Below are 26,979 nucleotides of genomic sequence, written 5' to 3'. Positions count from 1 at the left end.
GGAGTTGATGATTTTTTATTAAGATGTAAAATGGAGACAGTAAAAAAAGCTAATCCTTAGCGCACCAATAATATTCGCAACAACAATATACATATAGATCTATATACAGAATCTCACTAAGTACCACTCAAATAAAGACATTCATATAGCATCATACACAATAAGCACTTATTCACTTACACCAAATCTGTCCCTGTCCCAGATGACGCTACATGGAATGGCAGGGATACCTGTAGTTGCTCAGTCTGAACTTGGTCTTGTTATGGCAAACACAGACCACAACTCCCTCGTACTTGGCTAGTAGATGCAAGGGCTCCCCATGCAGTGACAAACTGAACTTTGATTCAGTTAATCTTTCAAGAGTACGTGACACACATTCAGAGGTTGTTGAGATTGAGAGGTGGTTGGTGTTGGTATGAGGTCTTTATGCATGCAAACAGCTCATTCACACAAAACCCTCTGCATTGACATTTACATTTCCTCACACACACACACACACACACACACACACACACACACACACACACACACACGACCATTAAAATATAAGGCCCCTAGTACACCTGGACACTCTAGCATGCACACAATAACACCTATCTGTACAACAGAGGCCAATTCCTGTTTAAGTTTAACTCTTATCATTTCACTAAGTAAGTACCCGAAGAGGAAACTTGTGTTTCTATTACAGTCACAAATACTGAACGTAGAACAGCTCACTCAAGTTGAAGGTTTGATCACATGAATGAGGACACTTTGACAAAGTGACCCTAAAACAGTAGTAATGTAATCCTGGCTTCACCTTTCCCCTATGACCCCAGTGATGTCACTGAGAACTAAAAGCATGGGGATTGGCTGAGAGACCCTTCCGTCACTTTTCCAAGAGGTGCTCCATCTCTGGGTTGATGAAGGAGAAGCCGGCGAAAGCTGATTGGTCCATGGAATCCATGAAGTTCTTGTCACCATGGGAGAGGCGGGGCTTCTCACTGAGGAACTCCCTGTCAAAGTTGCTGCAGTCATTTGGGGCTTTCTGTGATTGGCAGAAGAGATATGCCAATCAGAAGAGAGGATACATGATAGATGGAGACAGTAAGTGATGAATCAAATAATAAACAGCAAATGCCGGATTTCTACAGAGCATTCAGTAGTTGAATTACTGTAGATCTTTGACTTGATACACGAATGGCTGTCAGTGACAGCCTCTTCTCCCCTTTGAAACTACCCCAAATATGTTATATTGTGGTAGGCCTATTACAACTGTCCTATATCGTCACTATAAAACCTCATGTCTAGACCGTACCACTTTGGGTCTGAAGGGGGGTTCCACCTCCCTTTTCTCGAGGGCAGACCAGCTGATGGTTTTGAAGAAGGGGTGAACACGGATGTTACCCACGATGCCTAGCCTGCGAGTGGAGTCTCTCTCAAACAGCTGCAGGGGCGGAGGAGAGAAACACAGTGAGAAAGGGATAAAAACACACGAAGGAGGAGAGAAACAAACTCAGCGGCAGAATTGGGACACTGTATGGGGGGGGGGGGCATACAGACCCTCTCCATCAGGTCCTTGGCCTCCTTGGTGATCCAGCGAGGGTAGTGGGGCGTGTCTGTACGGATAGACTCAAACAGCTCGTCCTCATCATCACCATGGAAGGGGGACTGGCCAATCAGCATCTCGTATAGCAGCACTCCAAACGACCACCAGTCCACAGAGAAGGAGTACTTCTGACCCAGCAGGATCTAAAAGTGACAGGAAGACACAGTGAGTGATATCATCATAGTGAGACCCTCACAGTGATAGTTTTTCATATAATACCCTATTCCCTATTAAGTGCACTACCCTGGCTCTGGTCAAAAGCAGGGTACTAAATAAGGAATAGGGTGTCATTTGAGATGATGCATCCATGTATATGTCTGTGTTCCATACCTCTGGAGCGATGTAGTCAGGAGTCCCACAGAAGGTTGTAGCCTGGTTCTCCCCAAACACGTTCTCCTTACACATGCCAAAGTCTGCTATCTTTACGTGACCACTATGATCCAACATCACATTGTCCAACTTCAGGTCTCTGAGGGCAGTGAGACAAAACAAGTAAGGGAGAGTAGGAGGAAAGATAGGATGGGAAGAAAGGTGTGGAGGGGAAAGGGTGACTAGAGTTATGACAGCTAATAATCACATACTCACTGTCCCACAATGTGACACTATCACTATATCAATCCTTGGTGGAGGGGCTCTGGCCATTCTCTTTTATCTGTATGGTAATGTGATTGAGTGAGTGGTTAGTGAGTGTACATTAGAGTGCCGAAGATGGTGTTTGTGACTTACCTGTAAATTATCCCTTTGGAGTGCAGAAACTGAAGGCCACAGATGATCTCAGCAGAGTAGAACCTGGAGGGAGGGAGAGAAGAAAGGAGGGAGGAAAAATAAATAAACATCACTACACAGTCTAGAGGTCCAGCTAGCTGGCAGCAGAGTACTACTCTATCTATCCATCTCCCTATTGAGTTGGCCCCTGAACAATGCTGTCTGTCCCTGAGGACTCCAGTCCAGTATGTAGCTAGCTGCATTACTGAAGATGCCATTTGTATAGAGTGGTACACAGAGGCAGCTGAACAATGGCTGCATACTGTAAGGATGAATGAAACCTGAGAGATGCTATTGGCCCAGTGGCCCCAGCCTAGCCACAGCTAGGTGTTACTTAGTGTTGATTTTTCAGTGTAACATTCTAGTGTTGATTCAGGAGTTACATTAACTCTAAGAGTGAAATTAACACTAGTGGTAAAAACAAAAAAAACAGTGTTGGTGTTAATAACAAGTGTTGAGTGCGAGATTGTGATTGAGTCAGTTTTACTTTGTGGAGAGTAAAACATTCCCATCAAAACCATGCTCATCATTTTCAGATTTCCCAGCATACTGTAGTAGAGCTGTCACGTTCGTTATAAAGATGAGTTCCACATGTTTTTAATAAAACCGAAACTCAGCAAAACAAACAAGCACAAACGAAACGTGACGCTATACGAATAATGCAGACAGGCAACTAAACATAGAACAGATCCCACACCAGAAAGTGGGAAAAAGGCCTGCCTAAATATGATCCCCAATCAGAGACAACGATAAACAGCTGTCTCTGATTGGGAACCATATCAGGCCAACATAGACATACAAAAAACCCTAGACATACAAAAACCTAGAGTACACACCCTGACCTAACCAAAATATATAGAAAACAGAGATATCTAAGGTCAGGGCGTGACAGCAGCTCAATTTGTTAAAGATTGGATATTAAAAACACACAAAAAATACAGTGAATACTACAATAAAGTCTTAAAAAACACAACAGTGAATACTATAGTATTTATACCATAGTATACTAAATCAAATCCAACTTTATTTGTCACATACACATGGTTAGTAGATATTAATGCGACTGTAGCGATTCCCCAACAACTACCTAATACACACAAATCTAGGGGTGAATGAGAATATGTACATGTAAGAATATGGATGAAAGATGGCCAAGCGGCATAGGCAAGGTGCAGTAGATGGTATAAAATACAGTATATACACTCAGCAAAAAAAGAAACGTCCCTTTTTCAGGACCCTGTCTTTCAAAGATAATTTGTAAAAATCCAAATAACCTCACAGATCTTCATTGTAAAGGGGTTAAACACCATTTCCCATGCTTGTTCAATGAACCATAAACAATTAATGAACATGCACCTGTGGAACGGTCGTTAAGACACTAACTGCTTACAGACGGTAGGCAATTAAGGTCACAGTTATGAAAACTTAGGACAATAAAGAGGCCTTTCTACTGACTCTGAAAAACACCAAAAGAAAGATGCCCAGGGTCCCTGCTCATCTGCGGGAACGTGCCTTAGGCATACTGCAAGGAGGCATGAGGACTGCAGATGTGGCCAGAGCAATAAATTCCAAGACGCCTAAGACAGCGCTACAGGGAGACAGGATGGACAGCTGATCGTCCTCGCAGTGGCAGACCATGTGTAACAACACCTGCACAGGATCGGTACATCCGAACATCACACCTGTGGGACAGGTACAGGATGGCAACAACTGCCCGAGTTACACCAGTAACACACAATCCCTCCATCAGTGCTCAAACAGTCCGCAATAGACTGGACTGAGGGCTTGTAGGCCTGTTGTAAGGCAGGTCCTCACCAGACATCACCGGCAACAACGTCGCCTATGGGCACAAACCGACCCTCGCTGAACCAGACAGGACTGGCAAAAAGTGCTCTTCACAGACGAGTCGTGGTTTTGTCTGTCTCACCAGGGGTGATGGTCGGATTCGCGTTTATCGTCGAAGGAATGAGCGTTACACCGAGGCCTGTACTCTGGAGCGGGATCGATTTGGAGGTGGAGGGTCCGTCATGGTCTGGGGTGGTGTATCACAGCATCATTGGACTGAGCTTGTTGCCATTGCAGGCAATCTCAACGCTGTGCGTTACAGGGAAGACATCCTGCTCCCTCATGTGGTACCCTTCCTGCAGGCTCATCCTGACATGACCCTCCAGCATGACTATGCCACCAGCCATACTGCTCGTTCTGTGCAGGATTTCCTGCAAGACAGGAATGTCAGTGTTCTGACATTCAGTGAAGAGCCCGGATCTCAATTCCATTGAGCAGGTCTGGGACCTGTTGGAACGGAGGGTGAGGGCTAGGGCCATTCCCCCCGGAAATATCTGGGAACTTGCAGGTGCCTTGGTGGAAGAGTGGGGTAACATCTCACAGCAAGAACTGGCAAATCTGGTGGTCCATGAGGAGGAGATGCACTGTAGTACTTAATGCAGCTGGTGGCCACACCAGATACTGACTGTTACTTTTGATTTTGACACCCCCTTTGTTCAGGGACACATGATTCCATTTCTGTTAGTCACATGTCTGTGGAACTTGTTCAGTTTATGTCTCAGTTGTTGAATCTTGTTATGTGGAAAGATTTGTATGAACATATTAAGTTTGCTGAAAATAAATGCAGTTGACAGTGAGAGGACGTTTCTTTTTTTACTGAGTTTACATGTGATATGAGTCATGTAAGATATGTAAACATTATTAAAGTGGCATTATTTAGAGTGCATTGTATAAAGTGACTAGTGGTCCATTTATTAAAGTGGCCAGTGATACATATGCATGTAGACACGCACGCGTGCACACACACACGCACACACACACTGTGTCTGAGGGAACCGCACAATACATGCCAAATGGTGAAGAGGCAACTCTTTAAGAAACAGTGTGTATTTACTGTAATGTCTTAAGTGTGATTTAGTCACGGCCCACTGTGTCTGTGCCACTGGGTTAAGAGGTTAGGGTCAGTCAGTGAATAGGTAAACAGGTTCATTATGTTCTGAGATAGTGAAACTCATTGGAAACTCAGCAGTTTACCAATCTGTCCAAGAAACCAAACCAAGACTCCATTCTGTGATGCCAGCTTGTGTGGTGTGCAAACATACACATGCACAATTGGTTAATGATTAATACAGCGAGAGGGTGAATATCTCTCTCTCTCTCTCTGAAACTGTCTAGCCCATGCTGGATCAGGTATCGTTGGCAACCGTGTCGAAGTGAATGCCTCCTCATCTCACCTGTCCTGAGCACAGAGGCTATACAGGCTCCCGAGGACTGAACATCTCCATAATCCCAAACTGAGCACCAGTTAGTTTAACATCCAGTTTCAGATACACACTCAGAAGAGCTCAACAGACACGAGACTCTGTACCTCCTCTGTGTTTGACCTCACTCAAACTATCTGAATCTATACACTATCAGTGTTTCTGACAGGTGAAACTCACGTTGCCCTGTAGAGGTCAAAGCGTCCCTTCTCCTGAATATGGAACATCAGGTCTCCTCCATTCAGATACTCCATGACAAAGAACAAGTGTTCCTGTGGACAACACGCTCAACGTCAGGCATCATAACACGTAATGTATAGTCCCCAGTACAGTAGTAGTGTAATAAGCTATGAAAGCGAGTTTGTTATGTGTTTATATCACTTCTTATTGGAGACAGCTTTTGTAGACACTTATCTTTTGCTAATGCTAATCAGAAAAAAAACAACGGCTAATCTTTCTGTTGTGTTTTTGCTTCTCTTCAGCACATCACATTGCTATATGTTGCTGTAATAGCCAGATTGACACACAGTAAGAGGACCAAGGAGTGTGTGTAGGGCTAGAGTCCGTACCTTGGACTGGAAGGTGGAGTAGAGGTGTGTGAGGAAGGGGTTGTCCCAGGCCAGGGCCAGGACTCTCTTCTCCACCATGGTACACTCCACATCATCATCCATCAGAACCACATCTTTCTTCAGAGCCTTCACCGCAAACCACTCCCCCTGACCTTTCAACTCTGCCAGCAGGACCTGGGGAGAGAAGGGTGTGGGACAGTAAGGAGAATAAAATAAGAGAAAAAGAACAGAATAAAGGAAAGAAGAGAAGAAGACAAGAGAAAACAAAAGAAGAGGGGTGAACCTGATTTAAATATTATATTGGTGGTAATATCCTCCCATAAAGTCTGTTGTGTCTACTGGTGTCCAGTATGTGAACTGTGCTGCTCCAGGATCCTGACTGTCTGCTGTACCAGGCTTACCTTGCCAAAGCTGCCCTTGCCCAGGACCTTGTGAAAAACAAAGTTGTCTACGTTGATGCGTGTCAGGTGGGTGAGGCGAGATGGGGGGTGAGGGCTTGAGCCCTCCCACAGCCTGGCATAGGAGGGGCCGTCTGGGGAACCCACACAGGTCATTATAAAGTCATCATCCCAATCGTCATTATCATCATCATTATAATTAACATTACCCTTATGGAAAAAACACACACATTTCACAAGTGATCATGTGGAGTGTTCCAAAAACACGTTTTCACATGTTAAATCATGTTTCTTCTGTAAGGGTATATATATAAAAACATATTTGTCTTCAAACAATTTACACCAACTTGATTTCAGTGAATTTAACATCACACATCATCATCAAATATGTTCATAAAATCAAAACACACACTGACCATCCAGACCACCAATGGAGTTCCTAATGACTTCCTCATAGACCCCTATATCTGGGTCAGGTAGGGTTGGGTCTGAGCGCCGAGAGGAGGATTTCTGAAAAACATACAGGCGACAGAGGGAGAGAGAAAATGTTTACAAAAGGGTGATGAGAGGGAGAAGCAAATAAAAACACTTTCATTTTCACCACTGACATATCCACACAGCAAATTCTTCAGTCTTAAATCAACACTAACCATGTTTCCATCCAATTTTTCTATGCGAGTGAAGTCTGATGGAAACGGTAAACTTTCCAAGCCAGCCAAGGCCGATGGACACAATCTCTACTTCTCTCTCTCTCCATGTCTCTCTACCCCTACCTCCCACCGCTCACAGAACCGGCACCAGCCCACAACCAGGAACCAGCCACCACCACAAGAGGGAGGAGGGGGTAGCTAAACATCAAATCAAATTGTGTTTGTCACATACACATGGTTAGCAGATGTTAATGCGAGTGTAGCGAAATGCTTGTGCTTCTAGTTCCGACAATGCAGTAATAACCAACGAGTAATCTAGCTAACAATTCCAAAACGACTACCTTATACACACACAAGTGTAAAGGGATAAAGAATAAAGATATATGAATGAGTGATGGTACAGAGCGGCATAGGCAAGATGCAGTAGATGGTATCGAGTACAGTATATACATATGAGATGAGTATGTAAACAAAGTGGCATAGTTTAAAGTGGCTAGTGATACATGTATTACATAAAGATGCAGTAGATGATATAGAGTACAGTATATACGTATACATATGAGATAAATAATGTAGGGTATGTAAACATTATATTAAGTAGCATTGTTTAAAGTGGCTAGTGATATGATATATTTTACATCAATTCCCATTATTAAAGTGGCTGGAGTTGAGTCAGTGTGTTGGCAGCAGCCACTCAATGTTAGTGGTGGCTGTTTAACAGTCTGATGGCCTTGAGATAGAGACTGAAAAACAGCTTCTCGGTCCCAGCTTTGATGCACCTGTACTGACCTCGCCTTCTGGATGATAGCGGGGTGAACAGGCAGTGGCTCGGGTGGTTGTTGTCCTTGATGATCTTTATGGCCTTCCTGTGACATCGGGTGGCGTAGGTGTCCTGGAGGGCAGGTAGTTTGCCCCCGGTGATGCGTTGTGCAGACCTCACTACCCTCTGGAGAGCCTTACGGTTGTGGGCGGAGCAGTTGCCGTACCAGGCGGTGATACAGCCCGACAGGATGCTCTCGATTGTGCATCTGTAGAAGATTGTGAGTGCTTTTGGTGACAAGCCGAATTTCTTCAGCCTCCTGAGGTTGAAGAGGCGCTGCTGCGCCTTCTTCACGATGCGGTCTGTGTGGGTGGACCAATTCAGTTTGTCTGTGATGTGTATGCCGAGGGACTTAAAACTTACTACCCTCTCCACTACTGTTCCATCGATGTGGATAGGGGTGTGTTCCCTCTGCTGTTTCCTGAAGTCCACAATCATCTCCTTAGTTTTGTTGACGTTGAGTGTGAGGTTATTTTCCTGACACCACACTCCGAGGGCCTTCACCTCCTCCCTGTAGGCAGTCTCGTCGTTGTTGGTAATCAAGCCTACCACTGTTGTGTCGTCCGCAAACTTGATGATTGAGTTGGAGGCGTGCGTGGCCACGCAGTCGTGGGTGAACAGGGAGTACAGGAGAGGGCTCAGAACGCACCCTTGTGGGGCCCCAGTGTTGAGGATCAGCGGGGTGGAGATGTTGTTACCTACCCTCACCACCTGGGGGCGGCCCGTCAGGAAGTCCAGTACCCAGTTGCACAGGGCGGGGTCGAGACCCAGGGTCTCGAGCTTGATGATGAGTTTGGAGGGTACTATGGTGTTAAATGCTGAGCTGTAGTCGATGAACAGCATTCTCACATAGGTATTCCTCTTGTCCAGATGGGTTAAGGCAGTGTGCAGTGTGGTTGAGATTGCATCGTCTGTGGACCTATTTGGGGGGTAAGCAAATTGGAGTGGGTCTATGGTGTCAGGTAGGGTGGAGGTGATATGGTCCTTGACTAGTCTCTCAAAGCACTTCATGATGACTGAAGTGAGTGCTACGGGGTGGTAGTCGTTTAGCTCAGTTACCTTAGCTTTCTTGGGAACAAGAACAATGTTGGCCCTCTTGAAGCATGTTGGAACAGCAGACTGGGATAGGGATTGATTGAATATGTCCGTAAACACACCAGCCAGCTGGTCTGCGCATGCTCTGAGGGCGCGGCTGGGGATGCCGTCTGGGCCTGCAGCCTTGCGAGGGTTAACACGTTTAAATGTTTTACTCACCTCGGCTGCAGTGAAGGAGAGTCCGCATGTTTTGGTTGCGGGCCGTGTCAGTGGCACTGTATTGTCCTCAAAGCGGGCAAAAAAGTTATTTAGTCTGCCTGGGAGCAAGGCATCCTGGTCCGTGACTGGGCTGGTTTTCTTTTTGTAATCCGTGATTGAGTGGGTTGAGTCACTGATGTGATCTTCCTGTCTGGGTTGGCGCCCCCCCCTTGGGTTGTGCCGTGGCGGAGATCTTTGTAGGCTATACTCGGCCGTGTCTCAGGATGGTAAGTTGGTGGTTGAAGATATCCCTCTAGTGGTGTGGGGGCTGTGCTTTGGCAAAGTGGGTGGGGTTATATCCTTCCAGTTTGGCCCTGTCCGGGGGTATCATCGGACGGGGCCACAGTGTCTCCTGACCCCTCCTGTCTCAGCCTCCAGTATTTATGCTGCAGTAGTTTATGTGTTGGGGGGCTAGGGTCAGTTTGTTCTATCTGGTGTGTTTCTCCTGTCTTATCCGGTGCCCTGTGTGAATTTAAGTATGCTCTCTCTAATTCTCTCTTTCTCTCTCTCTCGGAGAACCTGAGCCCTATGACCATGCCTCAGGACTACCTGGCATGATGACTCCTTGCTGTCCCCAGTCCACCTGACCGTGCTGCTGCTCCAGTTTCAACTGTTCTGCCTGTGATTATTATTATTTGACCATGCTGGTCATTTATGAACATTTGAACATCTTGGCCATGTTCTGTTATAATCTCCACCCGGCACAGCCTGAGGAGGACTGGCCACCCCTCATAGCCTGGTTCCTCTCTAGGTTTCTTCCTAGGTTTCGGCCTTTCTAGGGAGTTTTTCCTAGCCACCTTGCTTCTACACCTGCATTGCTTGCTGTTTGGGGTTTTAGGCTGGGTTTCCGTACAGCACTGAGATATCAGCTGATGTACGAAGGGCTATATAAATACATTTGATTTGATTTGAAGGAAAGGTAACAATGTCTGGACTGGGGCACGAAAATGGCTGGTCCAGTTAAGACCGGATCAAATGGAGTGGGCGGAGACCAACACCTCCCCAGCACCATCAAACTTGGGAACAACAGGTGCTCCGTCCACTACTACAGCATGCCCAAACTATGCAGGAACTGCGGCCAACTGGCCCATCTGGCCGCAACCTGCACAGCCATCATCTGTAAGATCTGTAAAGACATCCATCCCACCTCAGACTGCATCTCAACACACCGCTGCAACCTGTGCTGGAAAAGGGGCCACTTCCTACACCGGCAGGGAAAGGGCCATCACCACCAACCCCAACCCAAATCTCAACCAACACCCCACCCGTCCACTAGACAACAATTCCTGAATCAACACTAGAAATGTTACACTGAAAAATCAACACTAGGTAACACTGGCCAATTTGCTGTACCAAACTTGATCTGGACATTTCTGACAAGTAATAGCTCTCTTATGGTATGCAATGACTAACATGACAAGAGGAACTGATGATGCGCTAACCAATTTCGAAATTGCACCTTGTGCATTCTACTATTTCAACTCTCAAGAGTAAGTTTTAAGCCGGACTGGGGGGGGGGCCTTTAAGGAAGCCATAACGTATATGTTATGGCTTTACACCCCCTGCTATATTGTGGATAAAGAGTTACCTGCCTAACTGAACACAGAGGGTGTTCTTTAATGGAAGCCTCTCCAACATAATCCAGGGGAATCAGGAATTCCCCAGGGCAGCTGTCTAGGCCCGTTACTTTTTTCAATCTGTACTAACTAAAGGCATTGTATTTGGGACAAATCATTCACTAAACCTTAAACCTCGACTAAATCTTGTAATGAATAATGTGGAAATTGAGCAAGTTGAGGTGACTAAACTGCTTGGAGTAACCCTGGATTGTAAACTGTCATGGTCAAAACATATTGATTCAACAGTAGCTAAGATGTGGATAAGTCTGTCCATAATAAAGCGCTGCTCTGCCTTCTTAACAGCACTATCAGCAAGGCAGGTCCTACATGCCCTAGTTTTGTCACACTTGGACTACTGTTCAGTCGTGTGGTCAGGTGCAACAAAGAGTGACTTTAGGTTAATTGCATTTGGCTCAGAACAGGGCAGCATGGCTGGCCTTTGGATGTACACACAGAGCTAACATTAATAATATGCATGTCAATCTCTCCTGGCTCAAAGTGGAGGAGAGAATTACTTCCTTACTACTTGTATTTGTGAGTGGTATTGACATGTTGAATGCACCAAGCTATCTGTTTAAACTACTGGCACACAGCTCAGACACCCATGCATACCCCACAAGACATGCCACAAGAGGTCTCTTCACAGTCTCCAAGTCCAGAACAGACTATGGGAGGCGCACAGTACTACACAGAGCCATGACGACATGGAACTTTATTCCACATAAAGTAACTCATGCCAGCAGTAAAATCAGATAAAAAACAAATAAAAATACAGTTTTACGGAACAGCGGGGAATGTGAATCAACACAAACATAGACACATGCATACAAACGATAACATACGCAATATACACACACTTACACATAGATTTTGTGTTATAGATAAGTGGTAGTAGAGTAGAGGCCCGAGGGCACACACTTAATATATTGTGAAATCTGTTATGAATGCATTGTAATGTTTTTAAAATGTATAACTGCCCCAATGTTGCTGGACCCCAGAAAGAGGGGATTGATAATAAACACAAACAATTCTTATACTGCCAGAAAGATTCAAATCTCACCTTTCTGGTAAAAAAAAATGTATACATCGGTGATGTGCAGTCACTTTTGAGGACACAAGCTCAAGACACAGTACTAACATGATAAAAATATGAAAATATGAAAAATCATGTATGATTTTTTTCCTATTGAAAAAAAGTAGGGGAATAGGGCTTGAAATGATTGAAATTCTTTCTAAATATACTAACAATCTAATTCTAAATGACTTACTATAATATTTCACCTGTCTTATAACTGTATAATAAATATGATCATACTTAGTGACAGTACAAAATTGGCACCATTTCATATAACTGACGACAGCGCATTTTCTGTCCATCGTCCTCTGAGCAACGCAGAGACGCCATTCAAATGCCTGCTGACTCATTGCAACTTCAGCTTTAAGCACACATTGATTTTGGCTGTCTGTAACCAAGAGAAAGTGGTCTTGTTCAATTCCACGAAATGATTTGGTATTTTTACATGTTGAGAGCTCTTAATCCATCTGAGAACATCACAGCGAGATGACTGCTTTTGCTGCAATCGCTTGCAAGAACGTACGTCCACATACACGGGACACACAGACCACATTCCTGCACGCTTGCACATACACACAACAAACTCTCTCACTTACCTGGCTGACTTGAGTAAGTGCTTCAGCTAGTAGTTTCTGGTTGATTCCACAAAGGTTGGCCACTTTATCCTGACACTTATGATGCACATTCATGGCACAATCTACAAGAGAATAGAAAGAGTTACAGTACACTGTATAGGTAAATACAATGACAACACAAACACAACAGACACAGCACGAACACAGCTCCCTACCTTCACACTTGAGGCCCTGTTTGACCAGGCCCCACAGCAGACTGCCACAGTGGTCACAGAAGGTAGGACTCATGTAGTTGTGGTTCTTGAAGCGGTGTGGCATGTCAATCTTAAAGCGCTCCTTCTGGAACTGTGACGGACACACACACAACTCATCAACACCCAGATCCATCGGTACCAACTGGGGGCAAAACACCCGCCTGGGAGGGTACCTCATGGCCCTGCGCACCTGTCTCATCATCCCCATTTCTCTTCCTCTCTCTCTCTCTGTCTCTCTCTCTCCTGCCATGCTCTCTCCCCCTCTCCTTTTGTTTTGCATCCCGTGGTGTGATGCTTCCTGTAGTAGTGTCCGTGGGGTTCCTTAGAAGGCCACAGATTGACAGACACACTTTCTGTTGGTCTTCTCTCCTGCTCTATCTCTCGTCTACAGATGGCCTTATTTAAGCCCCTCTCTCACTCAGAACATGCCCCTTCTCACCACTCCTCAGGTGTGAGTGAATGCAGAATCCCTCACTTTTGAATGTAACTAAGCTCAGTTATCTGTGCTCTTTTGTCCACTCTATTGATTAATATTGACTGGAATGTGAGGGGACCTCATCCGATTGGTTGCAGGTCTGATTGATGCCTGCTAGTTTGGACTCTGACCCTTTGACACTTCGACAGCTAATGGCATCACAGCTACACACTAAAAACAAATGGTTCTATATAGTTCCAAATAAGGGTTATGTGGCTGTAACCATAGCGGAACACATTTTGGTGCTATATGGAACTTTTTGTTGAAGGTTCTATAAAGAACCATGTTTAAGTTTCTAAATATAATCTGTATGGAGCTATAAAGAACCCTTCCCTAATGTTCTATAAAACAGGGTTTCCTAAACTCGGTCCTGGGCCCCCCCTTGGTGCACATTTTTGTTTTTGCCTGTGCACTACACAGCTGATTCAAATAATTAACTAATCATCAAGCTTTGATTATTTGAATCAGCTGTGTAATGAGAGGGCAAAAACCTAAAAGAGCACCAAGGAGGGGCCCAGGACCGAGTTTAGGAAACCCCGCTATGGTTACAACCCTTTTTGGGGCTATATAGAACCCTTTTTTTCTCAATCGCAAAGATTATTTGTAGAACCAGAGAGTTTATTTATTTATTTTGGTGTAATAGCCATATCATATTGTAAAAAATCCATAGATTTAATTAGTGTTTATTAACAAATTGAATCAGGTATACTAACTCTGGAATGGCTGGGGGTCCCTGAGGAGATCATTGAGAACTACTGACTTCTCAATTGACACAAGGCCATACATGAGTCTTTTACAAGACACAGTAACTGGCCATAGTCATATACACTGAGTATATCAAACATTAGGAACACCTCCCTAATATTGAGTTGCATCCCCCCCTTTTCCCTCTGAACACCCTCATGGTGTCGAAAGCATTCCAAAGGGATGTTGGCTGGATGTCCTTTAGGTGGTGGACCATTCTTGATACACACAGGAAAATGTCGAGCATGAAAACCCCAGCCGCGTTGCAGTTCTTGACACAAACCTGTGCACCTGGCACCGACCCCTCCTGTCTCAGCCTCCAGTATTTATGCTGCAATGGTGTGTGTCGGGGGGCTAGGATTAGTCTGTTATATCTTGAGTATTTCTCATGTCTTATCCGGTGTCCTGTGTAAATTTAAGTATGCTCCCTCTAATTCTCTCTCTCCTCTCAGAGGACCTGAGCCCTAGGACCATGCCTCAGGACTACCTGGCATGATGACTCATTGCTGTCTCCAGTCCACCTGGTCATGCTGCTGCTCCAGTTTCAACTGTTCTGCCTGCGGCTATGGAACCCTGACCTGTTCACCGGATGTGCTACCTTGTCCCGGACCTGCTGATTTGGACTCTCTCCCTCTACCGCACCTGCTGTCTCTAACTCTGAATGATCGGCTATGAAAAGCCAACTGATATTTACCACTGAGGTGCTGACCTGTTGCACCCTCTACAACCACTGTTATTATTATTATTTGACCATGCTGGTCATCTATGAACATATGAACATCTTGGCCATGTTCTGTTATAATCTCCACCCGGCACAGCCACAAGAGGACTGGCCACCCCTCAGATCCTGGTTCCTCTCTAGGTTTCTTCTTAGGTTCTGGCCTTTCTAGGGAGTTTTTCCTAGCCACCATGCTTCTACACCTGCATTGCTGCTGCTTGGGGTTTAAGCTGGGTGTCTGTATAGCTCTTTGTGACATCGGCTGATGTAAAAAGGGCTTCATAAATACTGATTGATTAAAATTTGATTACATTTTTTTCCCCCCATTCACTCTCTGAATGGCACACATACGCAATCCATGTCTCAACTGTCTCAAGGCTTAAAAATCCATCTTTAACCTGTCTTCTCCCTTTCATCTACACTGAAATAGATTTACCAAGTGACATCAATAAGGAATCATAGCTTTCACCTGGTCAGTCTATGTCATGGAAAGAGCAGGTGTAGTTAACGTTTTGTATAATCAGTGTATAACATGTAATAGCCTAACTAAACAGATTAGATAAACTGGAATGACACTCACACTCACGGTTGCAGGGAGAGGGAGAAAACTCCACGTTGGGCTGACACAGGACAAGTAAATAAGGAAATGTCCTAATCAATGAATGAATAAGTAGTCCCAACGTACCACAGTGTCCCGGCTGTTGGCAGCCGTGCCCGTACACCTGCCAATGATCTTGTCGATGCATTTCTTGTGGATGGCTGCATTGCATTCTGGGAGAGAAGGGATATGGAGTATATTGATGGCAGGTGAGCACCGTTCATACAGGCAGATATGAAAGTCACTGGTAGTGCTGTATAGTCTGCCCTGCAGTGTGGGAGTGTTCATAACTACAGTGTTTATAATGTGTATCTATGATGATGTGTGCATTGGTTTGTATAGCAGAGCAGTCCATGTTATTGTACACTTACGTCTGCACTTGTAGCCTTGCTTGTTGAGGCCCCTGTAGAATACAAAGGTATAGGAGTGAGAGATTATGGAGGGCCAGTGAAGATGATGATCACCTAATGATTAGGTGTTGTGCTGATGATGAAAGGAGATAAAGTGAGAATGGAGTACATACTGTACAGTCACGATCAAAATGATTGGCACCCTTGATAAAGACGAGCAAAGAAGACTGTATAAAATAAAGAACATAAATACTGAGCTATTTTGTATGCAAAAAAATATGGGGAAATTATATTATTTCATACTAATACAATTGCTCGGAGAAAAAACTTTTTTTTTGTCATAAAATAAAATCTAAAAAAGATACTTGGCAGAATTGGCAGCCCTAACGATACTTATGAATAAAATCTAACAAAATTTAATCTGCATTAACATTCAGCTTTGTTTTAAGTTCATTTCTGCTTAAGGAACTGTATTGTGGCCTTTCAGGGCTTCCTGTTTCACTGGGGTTAAAGGAGTTGGTCCATTTGTCACCCATCACCATGGGGATAGGCAAAGAACTCGCTAATGAAAAGAGACAAATGGTTTTTGACTTTCATAAATCAGGCAATGTGTACAAAAAACAGACTGAAAAAAAATATATATGTATACAGCTACCACTATTAGGGAAGCAATGAAGAAGTTTATAACCACTGAAACAGTGGTAAACTTGCCTGGAAGTGGACCCACGTGTATCTCGTCCCCACGCACAGTGAGGAAGATGGTTTGGGAGGCAAAGAAAAGAGCAATGGCAACAGTTGGAGAATTACAGAACTTGGTCACATCCTGGGGTTGCCAAGTCTCCAAATCTACAATTAGACACCACCTCCATGCCAATAGACTATTTGGAAGGGTTGCCATAGAAAAGCCTTTATTGAGAGAAACCAACAAATGTAAATGCCTAGAGTTTGGTAAACGGCATTGGCACTTGGATTAGAACCAGGTGCTATGGTCAGATGAGACACAAATAGAGCTCTTTGGCCACACACACCAGCGGTGGGTTTGGCCTTGAAAGAAGGATGCATATGCAGAAAATACCCGCATGCCTACTGTAAAATATGGTATATTGATGTTATGGGGCTGTTTTGCTTCCACTGGTCATGGGGCATTGTTGGGCAATCCATATGCGCAGACCGAAGAATATCAAGGATCTGGAAAGATGCTGTATAGAGGAATGGTCTAACATCCCTCCCAATGTGTTCTTCAATCCCATAAAACATTATAGAACAAGGCTAAGTGACGCTATTTTTGCTAGGGGAGGGTGCACAAAGTATTGAAAACAGGGGTGCCAATCATTTTGATTGCCATCTTTTTCTCAGAGCAGTTGTATTAGTATTTTTTTGAGCATACAATATAGCTCAGTATTTGTATGCTGTTGATTTTATACACTCTTAGAAAAAAAAGGTGCTGTCTACAACCTATTGTAAAAGAGTGAACCCTTTGAAGTGCCCTTTTGGTTTCTACATAGAACCCTTTCCACATAGGGTTCCACATGAAACCCAAAAGGGTTCTACTTGGAACCAAAAAGGGTTCTCCTATGGAGACAAGAACTCTTTTGGAACCCTTTTTTTCTAAGAGTGTACAGTATTCTTTGCTAATCTTTATCAAGGTTGCCAATAATTGTGGTTGTGACCACAATCAGCTGACAGTTGAGCACTGTTTATACAGCAGCAAACGGAGACTCTGTCACCGTCTCTACAGACACCACCTATTCTAGTAGAACACAACACTACAGCACTTGAAAATAAATGACTAGCAGTGGAAGAGGTGCTGGTTTTGCAAATACACTGCTACATGTTGTGCTGGTATTTCCACACAATGCAGGATTTCTGACCCACTTCCTTAGCCACCAACCCTATGTCTAAAGTTAGATAGATAGGAGGAGATTACTAAGACATTGTCTAATCTTATCTCCCCACTCAGTCTCTCAGCATGAAGTAGACCGACCAAGACGTTGCCACTTAAATTAGATGAATGGAACCGATAATAAAACTTGTAAATATTGAATCACTTCTGTTAGCAACAAGCGAACAGATAATAGAGCTAGGAGTAAAGAGCCAGATGGCTGGACAGACTGAATAACTGACCAGACAAACTCTCTGCAGACGGAGCAGAAGGTGGGCTGTCTGAAGAAGGTGGCGATGAACTCGTGACATTTGACCTCGTGGATCTTGGCCTGTTTGATGGCTCCTCGTCTGCGGTTTATGGTGGGCCCCCCTTCCTCCTCCTTCGTGGGCAGCTTGCCCTCTATGGGTGACAGGGAGAGAAGCGTCAGTGGAGCGCTACAATTTAGAAACATGAATGTAGCGTTAGGAACAGTAGGGACAACATTTGGAGTGCTTTGTCCACTGTTAGTATGAGAAAACAGCCAAAACCTTATATAGGAAAGCCAAGAATAGAGAACTATGTTTAGAAAATCGGGATTCATATACAAGACCTGTACATGACTGCAAGAATGTGTGTGCTGTGCTGTCTACTCTGTCTGTATTCAAGAAGTAAGTGCAGTGAACAGATGAGAACCAAGGGAACAGACAGAAGGCTTCAGTGTGACAAACATCACATAAAAGATACATTCAAAACAGGCCAGGTAGGGAGGGAAAAGTGGAGGATGAGAAGAAGAGAGGTGGGCTTTGTCTCCTGCCTCTCACCTGTATCAGTTGCTCCCTCCAAGAAGAACTGCACTGCCATCATCACCTTCCCTGAGGGCTGTAGGTCCACCTGAACACAAACAATCATCTGTAAATTAGACACATAATTCAGGCAGGAAGGTAGAGAATCCGACTGCAGACCTCCTACCCAAAATTCAGCACGGCCGTTGCCCTTTTTGCAGCGCTCGGCGAGGACGGACACGCCCACTGTGACCTCAGCCAATGGCTCCTCGGCAGTCTTCATAAGCAGCACCTGCAGGACACGCCCCTCGTAGATGTGGGCGTCGAAGCTGGCCTTCCAGGCTGGGAACATGGTGGGCTTCCTCTGAACCAGGGTCTTACCACGCTCTGGAGAGAAGGAGGGAGAGAGGGAAAGGGAGAGAAAGGTTAGATAAAGGTTCAAAGATAAGATAAGACTGATTTTTCATATTCTTGTGTAACAATGAAAAAATGTGCACATCTGTACCACACTGGTTACAGGTTACAATGTGATTCTATGGGACAATGGGACTAAAATAGTCCTACTATAACACAGTAATAACTACAGTAATAGTCAGATTATCACCGGTGGTGAGGGCCTCCTTCATCTTGATGGCACAGAAGGGGGGATCAGAAGGGGCCAGTGGAGACAGCACACCCAGGTCGTAGGAGTTGAAGGCAATCCGCAAGAAGGGCGCCATGGTGATGTGTCACTGGGCCACCTGTTCAAAGACATGGCCAAGCAGAATGTAACCACGGCAACATATTTGCAGTGACATGTCCGTCACTCAGCCTCCTGTTCATACGCACATGACAGCCGTGATTCAGTAACTTCACCATCTGTTATGAGGGGTATGCACACACGCACACGCATGCAAACGCACACATCCACCAGCATCAGTCACATGCTACTAATGTGGATAATTGTTTAATTCATTGTTTCATGAGTCAAAAGTTTGGACACACCTACTCATTTGAGGGTTTTTCTTTATTTTTACTATTTTTCTACATTGTAGAATAATAGTGAAGACATCAAAACTATGAAATAACACATATGGAATCATGTAGTAACCAAAAAAAGTGTTAAACAAATCAAAATATATTTTATATTTGAGATTCTTCAAAGTAACCACCTTTTGCCTTGATGACAGCTTTGCACACTCTTGGCATTCTCTCAACCAGCTTCATGTGGTGTGCTTTGATAAAAGTTCATTTGTGGAATTTCTTTCCTTCTTAATGCGATTGAGCTAATCAATTGTGTTTTGACAAGGTAGGGGTGGTATACAGAATATAGCCCTATTTGGTAAAAGTGTCACAACCTGTTCCGTTTCAACCGTCCTTGTGCTTGTCTCCACCCCCCCAGGTCTCGCCCATCTTCCCCATTATCCCTGTGTATTTATACCTGTGTTTTCTGTCTGTCTGTGCCAGTTTGTCAAGTCAACCAGCGGTTTTTCTCCTAGCTCCTGTTTTATTCCAGTCTGTTTTTCTCGTCCTCATGGTTCTGACCCTTGCCTGTCCTGGCTCTGAGCCCGCCTGCCTGACCATTCTGCCTGCCCTTGACCTCGAGCCTGCCTGCTGCCCTGTATCGTTTTGGACTCTGACCTGGTTATGAACTCTTGCCTGTCCCCGACCTGCCTTTTGCCTATTTTGCCTTGGATTATAATAAATATCAGAGCTCAAACCATCTGCCTCCCGTGTCTACATCTGGGTCTCGCCTTGTGTCGTTATAAAAGACCAAGTCCATATGATGGCAAGCTAAAATAAGCAAAGGAAAATGACAGTCCATCATTACTTTAAGACATGAAGGTAAAAAAATCTGGAAAATTTCAAGAACTTTGAAAGTTTCTTCAAGTGCAGTTGCAAAAACCACCAAAGCGCTATGGAGAAACTGGCTCTCATGAGGACCACCACAGGAAAGGAAGACCCAGAGTTACCTCTGCTGCAGAGGATAAGTCATTAGAGTTACCAGCCTCAGAAATTGCAGCCCAAATAAATGCATCAGAGTTCAAGTAACAGACACATCTCAACATCAACTGTTCAAAGGAGACTGCGTGAATCAGGCCTTCATGGTCAAATTGCTGCATAGAAACCACTACTCAAGGCCATCAATAAGAAGAGACTTGCTTGGGCCAAGAAACACAAGCAATGGACATTAGACCGGTGGAGATCTGTCCTTTGGTCTGATGAGACCAAATTGGAGATTTTTTGTTCCAACTATCGTGTCTCTGTGAGACACAGAGTAGGTGAATGGATGATCGCCTCATGTGTGGTTCCCACTGTGAAGCATGGAGGAGGAGGTGTGATGGTTGGGGGTGCTTTGCTGGTGACACCGTCAGTGACTTATTTAGAATTCACGGCACACTTAACCAGCATGGCTATCAGAGCATTCTACAGCGATACGCCATCCCATCTGGTTTGCGCTTAGTGGAACTATCATTTGTTTTTCAACAGGACAATGACCCAAAACACACCTACAGGCTGTGTAAGGGCTATTTGACCAAGTAGAGTGATGGAGTGCTGCATCATATGACCTGGCCTCCACAATCATCTGACCTCAACCCAATTGAGATGGTTTGGGATGAGTTGGACCGCAGAGTGAAAGAAAAATAGCCAACAAGTGCTGAGGATATGTGGGAACTCCTTCAAGACAGTTGGAAAAGCATTCCAGGTGAAGCTGGTTGAGAGAATGCCAAGAGTGTGCAAAGCTGTCATCAAGGCAAAGGGTGGCTACTTTGAAGAAGTTGATTTGTTGAACAATCTTTTGGTTACTACATGATTCCATATGTGATATTTCAAAGTTTGATCTATTCACTATTATTCTGCAATGTAGAAAATAATCAAAAATAAAGAACAACCCTTGAATGAGTAGGTGTGCCCAAACTTTTGACTGGTACTGTATGTATCCATATGTGTGTATATTACAGGTGGCTGGTGAGGGGAGGACAGCACATAGTAATGTATGGAATGGAGTCAATGGAATGGCATCAAACACATAGAACCATTACTGTAAAATGAATAGCTCTATGTTGTAACAGTTAACAAGTTATAAATGGTTAATAGTGAATAACAGTTCATTTAACTCAACTATGGAAAGAAAATGTATCTGCTTTATCTAGGATGGGAAAATCTTAAGTAGATTTTGTGTTCTTAGCGAAGGTTAAAACTATGTATTTACTCTTATGTGTTTGATACCATTCCATTAATTCCATTCCAGCCATCACTATGAGCCCGTCCTCCCCAATTAAGGTGCAACCAGCCACTATTTATGTGAGTGAGTATATTTGTGTGTGTGTGTGTGTGTGTGTGTGTGAGTGCGTATGTGGGAGAGTGTGTGTGTGCGTGCGTGTGTTAGTGAGTGTGCGTGTGAGTGAGTGACTCTAGTTAGCGAGTGAGAGTATGGGTGTGTATGAGAAATAAAGATATTCTGAGTCACCTTAACAAACAGAAACTCTTTCTGTGACATAGGCCTAAACCTACTAATGAGAAACGGAGCCGAGTCAACACCCTTCTCACATATCTCACATCCACATGTGACTTTAACCTTACTGACACTGTAAACCAAAGGTTCAACTTGAACTCTGATGGTTCAATCTCACATTAGAAGAACCCTAATCCAAACCAACACACACACATAGTCTACAATAGGAACACAGAAAACATGGCATTTAAGCACTTCTGTCAAGAACAGCTTCATTTATAATTTTGTCAGTGAGAATGTGTGTATGGTGTGAAATGTTAGTAGCAGGTGTTGAAGAATGTGTGTGTGTGATCTCTGTGATTCTCTCTGAGTGTACTGTAGCTCTGGTACTGAAGGTATTTCCCTGCATCCTGGGAGGGAGCAAGTCTCAACAAGTCCAAAGTCTAAAGAGGGCTCCTCAACAACATTCCTGTGTTTCTGTTCCCCAGCTTTACACCACCACCCATACACGTCAAAAATGTCAGAAGACAAAGAAATTATGGCAAAAACAAGGAAAGAAAAAAGAGAAAAAGTAAGAGAGGACAGAAAAATGACAGACAGAGGAATGACATTCAGCATGTATTAAAGCAGGAGTCGATGTGTTCAAGCTTTGAGCTGTGATGATTCCGGGTGTTGATCAATAATAAACTGTGTGTGTGTGTGTGTGTTACCAGGCAAATCAGAGATTGGTGCCAGCCGCACCAATGTATCGGAAGGAAACACCGTTCAACTGACGACCAAGGTCAACCTGCAAGTGCCCGGCCTGCCACAAGGAGTCACTAGAGCGCGATGAGCCAAGTAAAGCCCCCCCTCCCCGGCCAAACCCTCCCCTAACCTGGACGACACTGGGCCAATTGTGCACCGCCCTATATGACTCCCGATCACGGCCAGTTATGATACAGCCTGGGATCAAACCCAGGTCTGTAGTGACACCTCTAGCACTGTGATGCAGTGCCTTAGACCGCTGTGTCACTCAGAAGGCCCGATCATTTTTTTAAACATGAAATGCTCTATGCATTATGTGGATTGAATGCTGCAACAACACAGAATAAAACAATGAATAAAAGTCCCATGATGGTAGTGACCATTACTGCTTATCACTTATTAACCATCACTTATTGACATTACTTTATTTTAATAAAATATTTCAGTTGTTGTGTATATTACATTTGTTTTATTTGCTGAATGTATTATTTCATTCCAAGTCATCATCTCTATACACCTGCTGTCTATGCGGTCTGACAAAAATCACTATTTTAGTAGTTCTTCAAAGTAAATAAAGCCTACATTTATGACTGCTGAAAACCTACCAGCAATCACTTAGATCATGTATTTTCAGGTAGAGATACCTCACGAAGAAACTGCTCTGTACATCAGTAGCATGTGAGTGATGGGTGAGCGTGTGTAAACTGCTCTGTACATCAGTAGCATGTGAGTGATGGGTGAGCGTGTGTAAACTGCTCTGTACATCAGTAGCATGTGAGTGATGGGTGAGCGTGTGTAAACTGCTCTGTACATCAGTAGCATGTGAGTGATGGGTGAGCGTGTGTAAACTGCTCTGTACATCAGTAGCATGTGAGTGATGGGTGAGCGTGTGTAAACTGCTCTGTACATCAGTAGCATGTGAGTGATGGGTGAGCGTGTGTAAACTGCTCTGCTATGTATCCTCTTGATCGCACATCCTTCTGTCTCTTACGTAGCAAGAGTAAAATAAACACAGACCGTACAAGTAGACGCAAAATGGATTATGGTCATTGTAGTTAATTATCATGTTTTCTGCGCTAAACTATGTAAAACATTGGCCCGTTGGAAACTACAACTCACTATTATATCACACAGTTCTGGCATGATCTAATTTATCTCCAGAAAAGGTGCAGCACAGTGTGCACATTGAGCTCACATTAAAAAGAAAAACTCAATGGAATTCAAATAGGTTGGTCAATTAGTTGTTTAAAAAACATATATTTCAGTTAATCGCTCAGCACTATAATCTTGTCCACCAGCCGGTTCTCTCTCTCTCTGTATGTAGTGGCAATGAGCCTGGCTGTGAGCTCATACTCCTTTCCATATCGCTTTCTTTCTTCCTCCTCTCCCATCGCTTGTGTCCACTGTCCACCTCCCTCTCCAAACACTTTGTTTGTTTATAGTATGACAATATAGTGAATCACAGCAACTGTGTTGAATAAACATATGCATATTGTCCCAATGCAGTCATGCATTCACACATCATCCCCTTCTGACTCACAGACAGCTGACTGACAGCACCTCAGACAATGACATCACACAGCTGTGCTACAGTACACTGGCCATCATTAGCCTGGCAAACTGTGGCAGAGCTTTTTGGTAAATGACTAGCGCAGACTGGAAACGTGTTAGTTACTAGTCAGCCATGGGTAGCCAGGTGTATTTACAAGGCTGTAGATGATTCTATTACAGCACACAACAAAACTGTGACAAATAAGCATCACACATCCTATCAAATCACGTGGGTCTTAAAGCTGGACTCATTAGCAGTGAAACTGCCATGTCCATTTGCGATGTCACAACAAAGACAGTTCTTCCCCGTTGGACATCATTGCACATGTGGTAAAACAGCAGAGTTTATATTCCATTTTTGTTTTACCAGTATGCTGGATGCTCCTACCCTCCTTCCATAAACAAAACAAAAACAGTAACAAATGCACCTGGGGCGACCATTGGCGCTGTTTCACCTAATGTGGATTCCAGCTTTAAACCGAACACTAATAGTGTGTCTGCGTGCGTGTGTGTGTGCGTGCGTGAGCGCATGTGTGGGCGGAGTGTGAAACTGTGTGTTAGTCCAAACTTTTATGTAGAGAATACAGATCTGGACAGGGAAGTGAAGCATCATTGCATCATCACCCTGTGGAGAACAAACAACGCAACAACGGTAGACTCACGCTAGTAGACATGCAAGCACACACACCATACACAGAGACAAACACTTATTATAGCTGAGAGACCGTCACACAAGTGCAAGCTTAAAGAACCCCTCTGACAAACACACACACTAGTGAGACAGCAGTCCTGGAACAAGCTCATACGATCTATGGCAGTCATGGTTATTTCTTTCACAGCAGACCACTTCTAGTAGACTCTACAGGAGACATGACCTGTAGTAGACTGTAGAGGACCTGAACTCTAATCTCCTCCTTCGTAACTCAAGGCTACTGGGCCAGTAGTGAACTGTACAATTTTCACTTGGTACATGTCCCCCCACATTCTGAAATTGCATTTGTCCCCCCCCCCAGTTTTATCATTAAAATGTGATCCAAAACGAAGCCAGGGTGTGCTTTAGGACCATGCGGACGCCTCAGAGCGGTCTGGTAGGCTGTTTGGAGTGTTCATCTGACCTGATAAAAATATATATATGTCCCCGTCCACCTTTTGTGTCACCATCTATAGTGCAATTTATCCTATAAAGTTGAAGTCTGTCACCAAACCAACGGGCGAGAACAAATACTTATGATCTAACAGAGAGACCGAGATGAAGGGAGAGAGGGAAAGATGGATGAACGGAGAGCGAGCGGTAATGACTACAGGCCTTCTTACACAGACTCATAATTCAAACTCTAATGGGGCCATTCAAAGTGACCACTATTCAGCCTGTTAATCTATGACATAACATCTCCAGTGCAGTCACAGCCAAAGCCATGCAGCCAGTGAGCTGAACAATGTTCCAGTCGGGGTATGATCTTCTGATTGTTGAGCAGCGCAAATAAACACGCACGCACACTCACACAATGGGCTACACTCCAGGCAATGAAAGTGAAGCGTATGGATAAAGCTGATCACTCTCTGTGATGGAGGCTGCAACACGATGATCAGTCCAGTCTTTATAGTGGGACACAACGGAATAAGATATTAAAGAGTCAATTTACTCCATGCGCCGGAACACACACACACACACGAGCACACACACACTTCCTTTTGAGAAGAATGAGATCAGTGTCTTCAACATCATCATCTGATCAGTTCAAGTTGGCCAACAGCTGGGTGTGCAGAGATCATGTCTTCTTCTTGTTTCATCTTTGCACTGTTAGTTGGATGTGAATGTGCTTCACCAACTCCAGTAGGCATTGTGATTGGGCCCAGTGGTGACTCACAATGCAATGCAACATGAAAGGGGGATTCCCTTAGCAAGCAAACCTGCATACAAAAGGGCCCGGGGACCAAAGTTTCACAGTCAAGTACCTTTCTTTTCAACACAGTTATTAGCCAACAACAAACATGCAGAATTGGTCATGAAATGTAAAGTAATTGGGAAATGAACTGAATAGTGTTGATAAGTGGATGCCTTTAAAACGGTTTCTCCATCAATGCCTTCTCACTGGGCACAGTCGTCAATTCAACGTGTCGTGATCTTGAGAAACCCCAGAGCGCTTTGGAAGCAAGGTAGGCTATTATGTACAGTATCATCACTCTTTTCTACAAATATAAAATAATAGTTTCTTGATGTCTCATAATTGAGAAAAGTCTGGATTTATATGACAGTCTGTTCATAAAAAGACCTCGGCGTCTACAGTTTAGAAACATTTGAAGTATTCGTCAAGGCCAACGTTCTCTTGAAGGATTCATTCGTCTCTTGCACGTCATGAAACTGTAGGTTACTGTGCAATTTTTTTAATCTGGTATGTGGCGCATGTCAGTGCCCGCCATAAACAACAGATAACATTACAGTTGTAGGCTAGTACTCGAAATACTAGTACTCGAAATACTAGTACGCTATTCGCGCAAGCGCAACTACTAGTAAAAAGTATAAAGGCTATTTAAGCATTCAATAATCAACCCTGAAAAACTTCTCAAACTAGGTTGCAAAACGCAACAAAACCGAAAAAAGTTAAAAATATATTTCCTCAATTAGCCGAATGACCGAAAGTCATTTTCCGTTGACTTACCTCGTCTTGCAAACGTGTGGATTATTTCTTGTTTCGTGAGTTTTCTTGTTCGTGTCTTCCCTTCAGTTTCTCGTCTGTGATTCCGTCGATCGAGGAAGTAAGCTACTGCTCGCTTGCTCTCAGGCTTCTCCGCAGACTGTAGCGAAGTGACGTCGACCGTACACACACACGCACACACGCACTAT

The 26,979-nt window shown here is 44.1% G+C and overlaps 1 protein-coding gene across 1 annotated transcript; it reads right to left on the bottom strand.

The window, feature by feature from the left end:
- Positions 1 to 26,979, bottom strand: prkcda (protein kinase C, delta a). Its single transcript, XM_024377684.2, has 18 exons — positions 26,795 to 26,979; positions 19,008 to 19,143; positions 18,591 to 18,790; positions 18,443 to 18,512; positions 17,882 to 18,041; positions 15,779 to 15,810; positions 15,495 to 15,580; positions 12,834 to 12,963; positions 12,640 to 12,740; positions 7,003 to 7,096; positions 6,590 to 6,720; positions 6,189 to 6,362; positions 5,800 to 5,891; positions 2,315 to 2,377; positions 1,919 to 2,057; positions 1,543 to 1,731; positions 1,298 to 1,426; positions 1 to 1,027 (listed from the first exon to the last, which is right to left on the bottom strand). The coding sequence occupies exons 2-18, from the start codon at positions 19,120 to 19,122 to the stop codon at positions 869 to 871; spliced, it is 2,064 nt and encodes a 687-aa protein (XP_024233452.1). The 5' UTR covers positions 19,123 to 19,143; positions 26,795 to 26,979; the 3' UTR covers positions 1 to 868.

The sequence above is a fragment of the Oncorhynchus tshawytscha genome, linkage group LG02, assembly GCF_018296145.1.
Source record: "Oncorhynchus tshawytscha isolate Ot180627B linkage group LG02, Otsh_v2.0, whole genome shotgun sequence".
Lineage (NCBI taxonomy): Eukaryota > Metazoa > Chordata > Actinopteri > Salmoniformes > Salmonidae > Oncorhynchus > Oncorhynchus tshawytscha.
The sequence above is the reverse complement of the archived record's forward strand: the minus strand, read 5'-3'. Positions and strand labels throughout refer to the sequence as shown.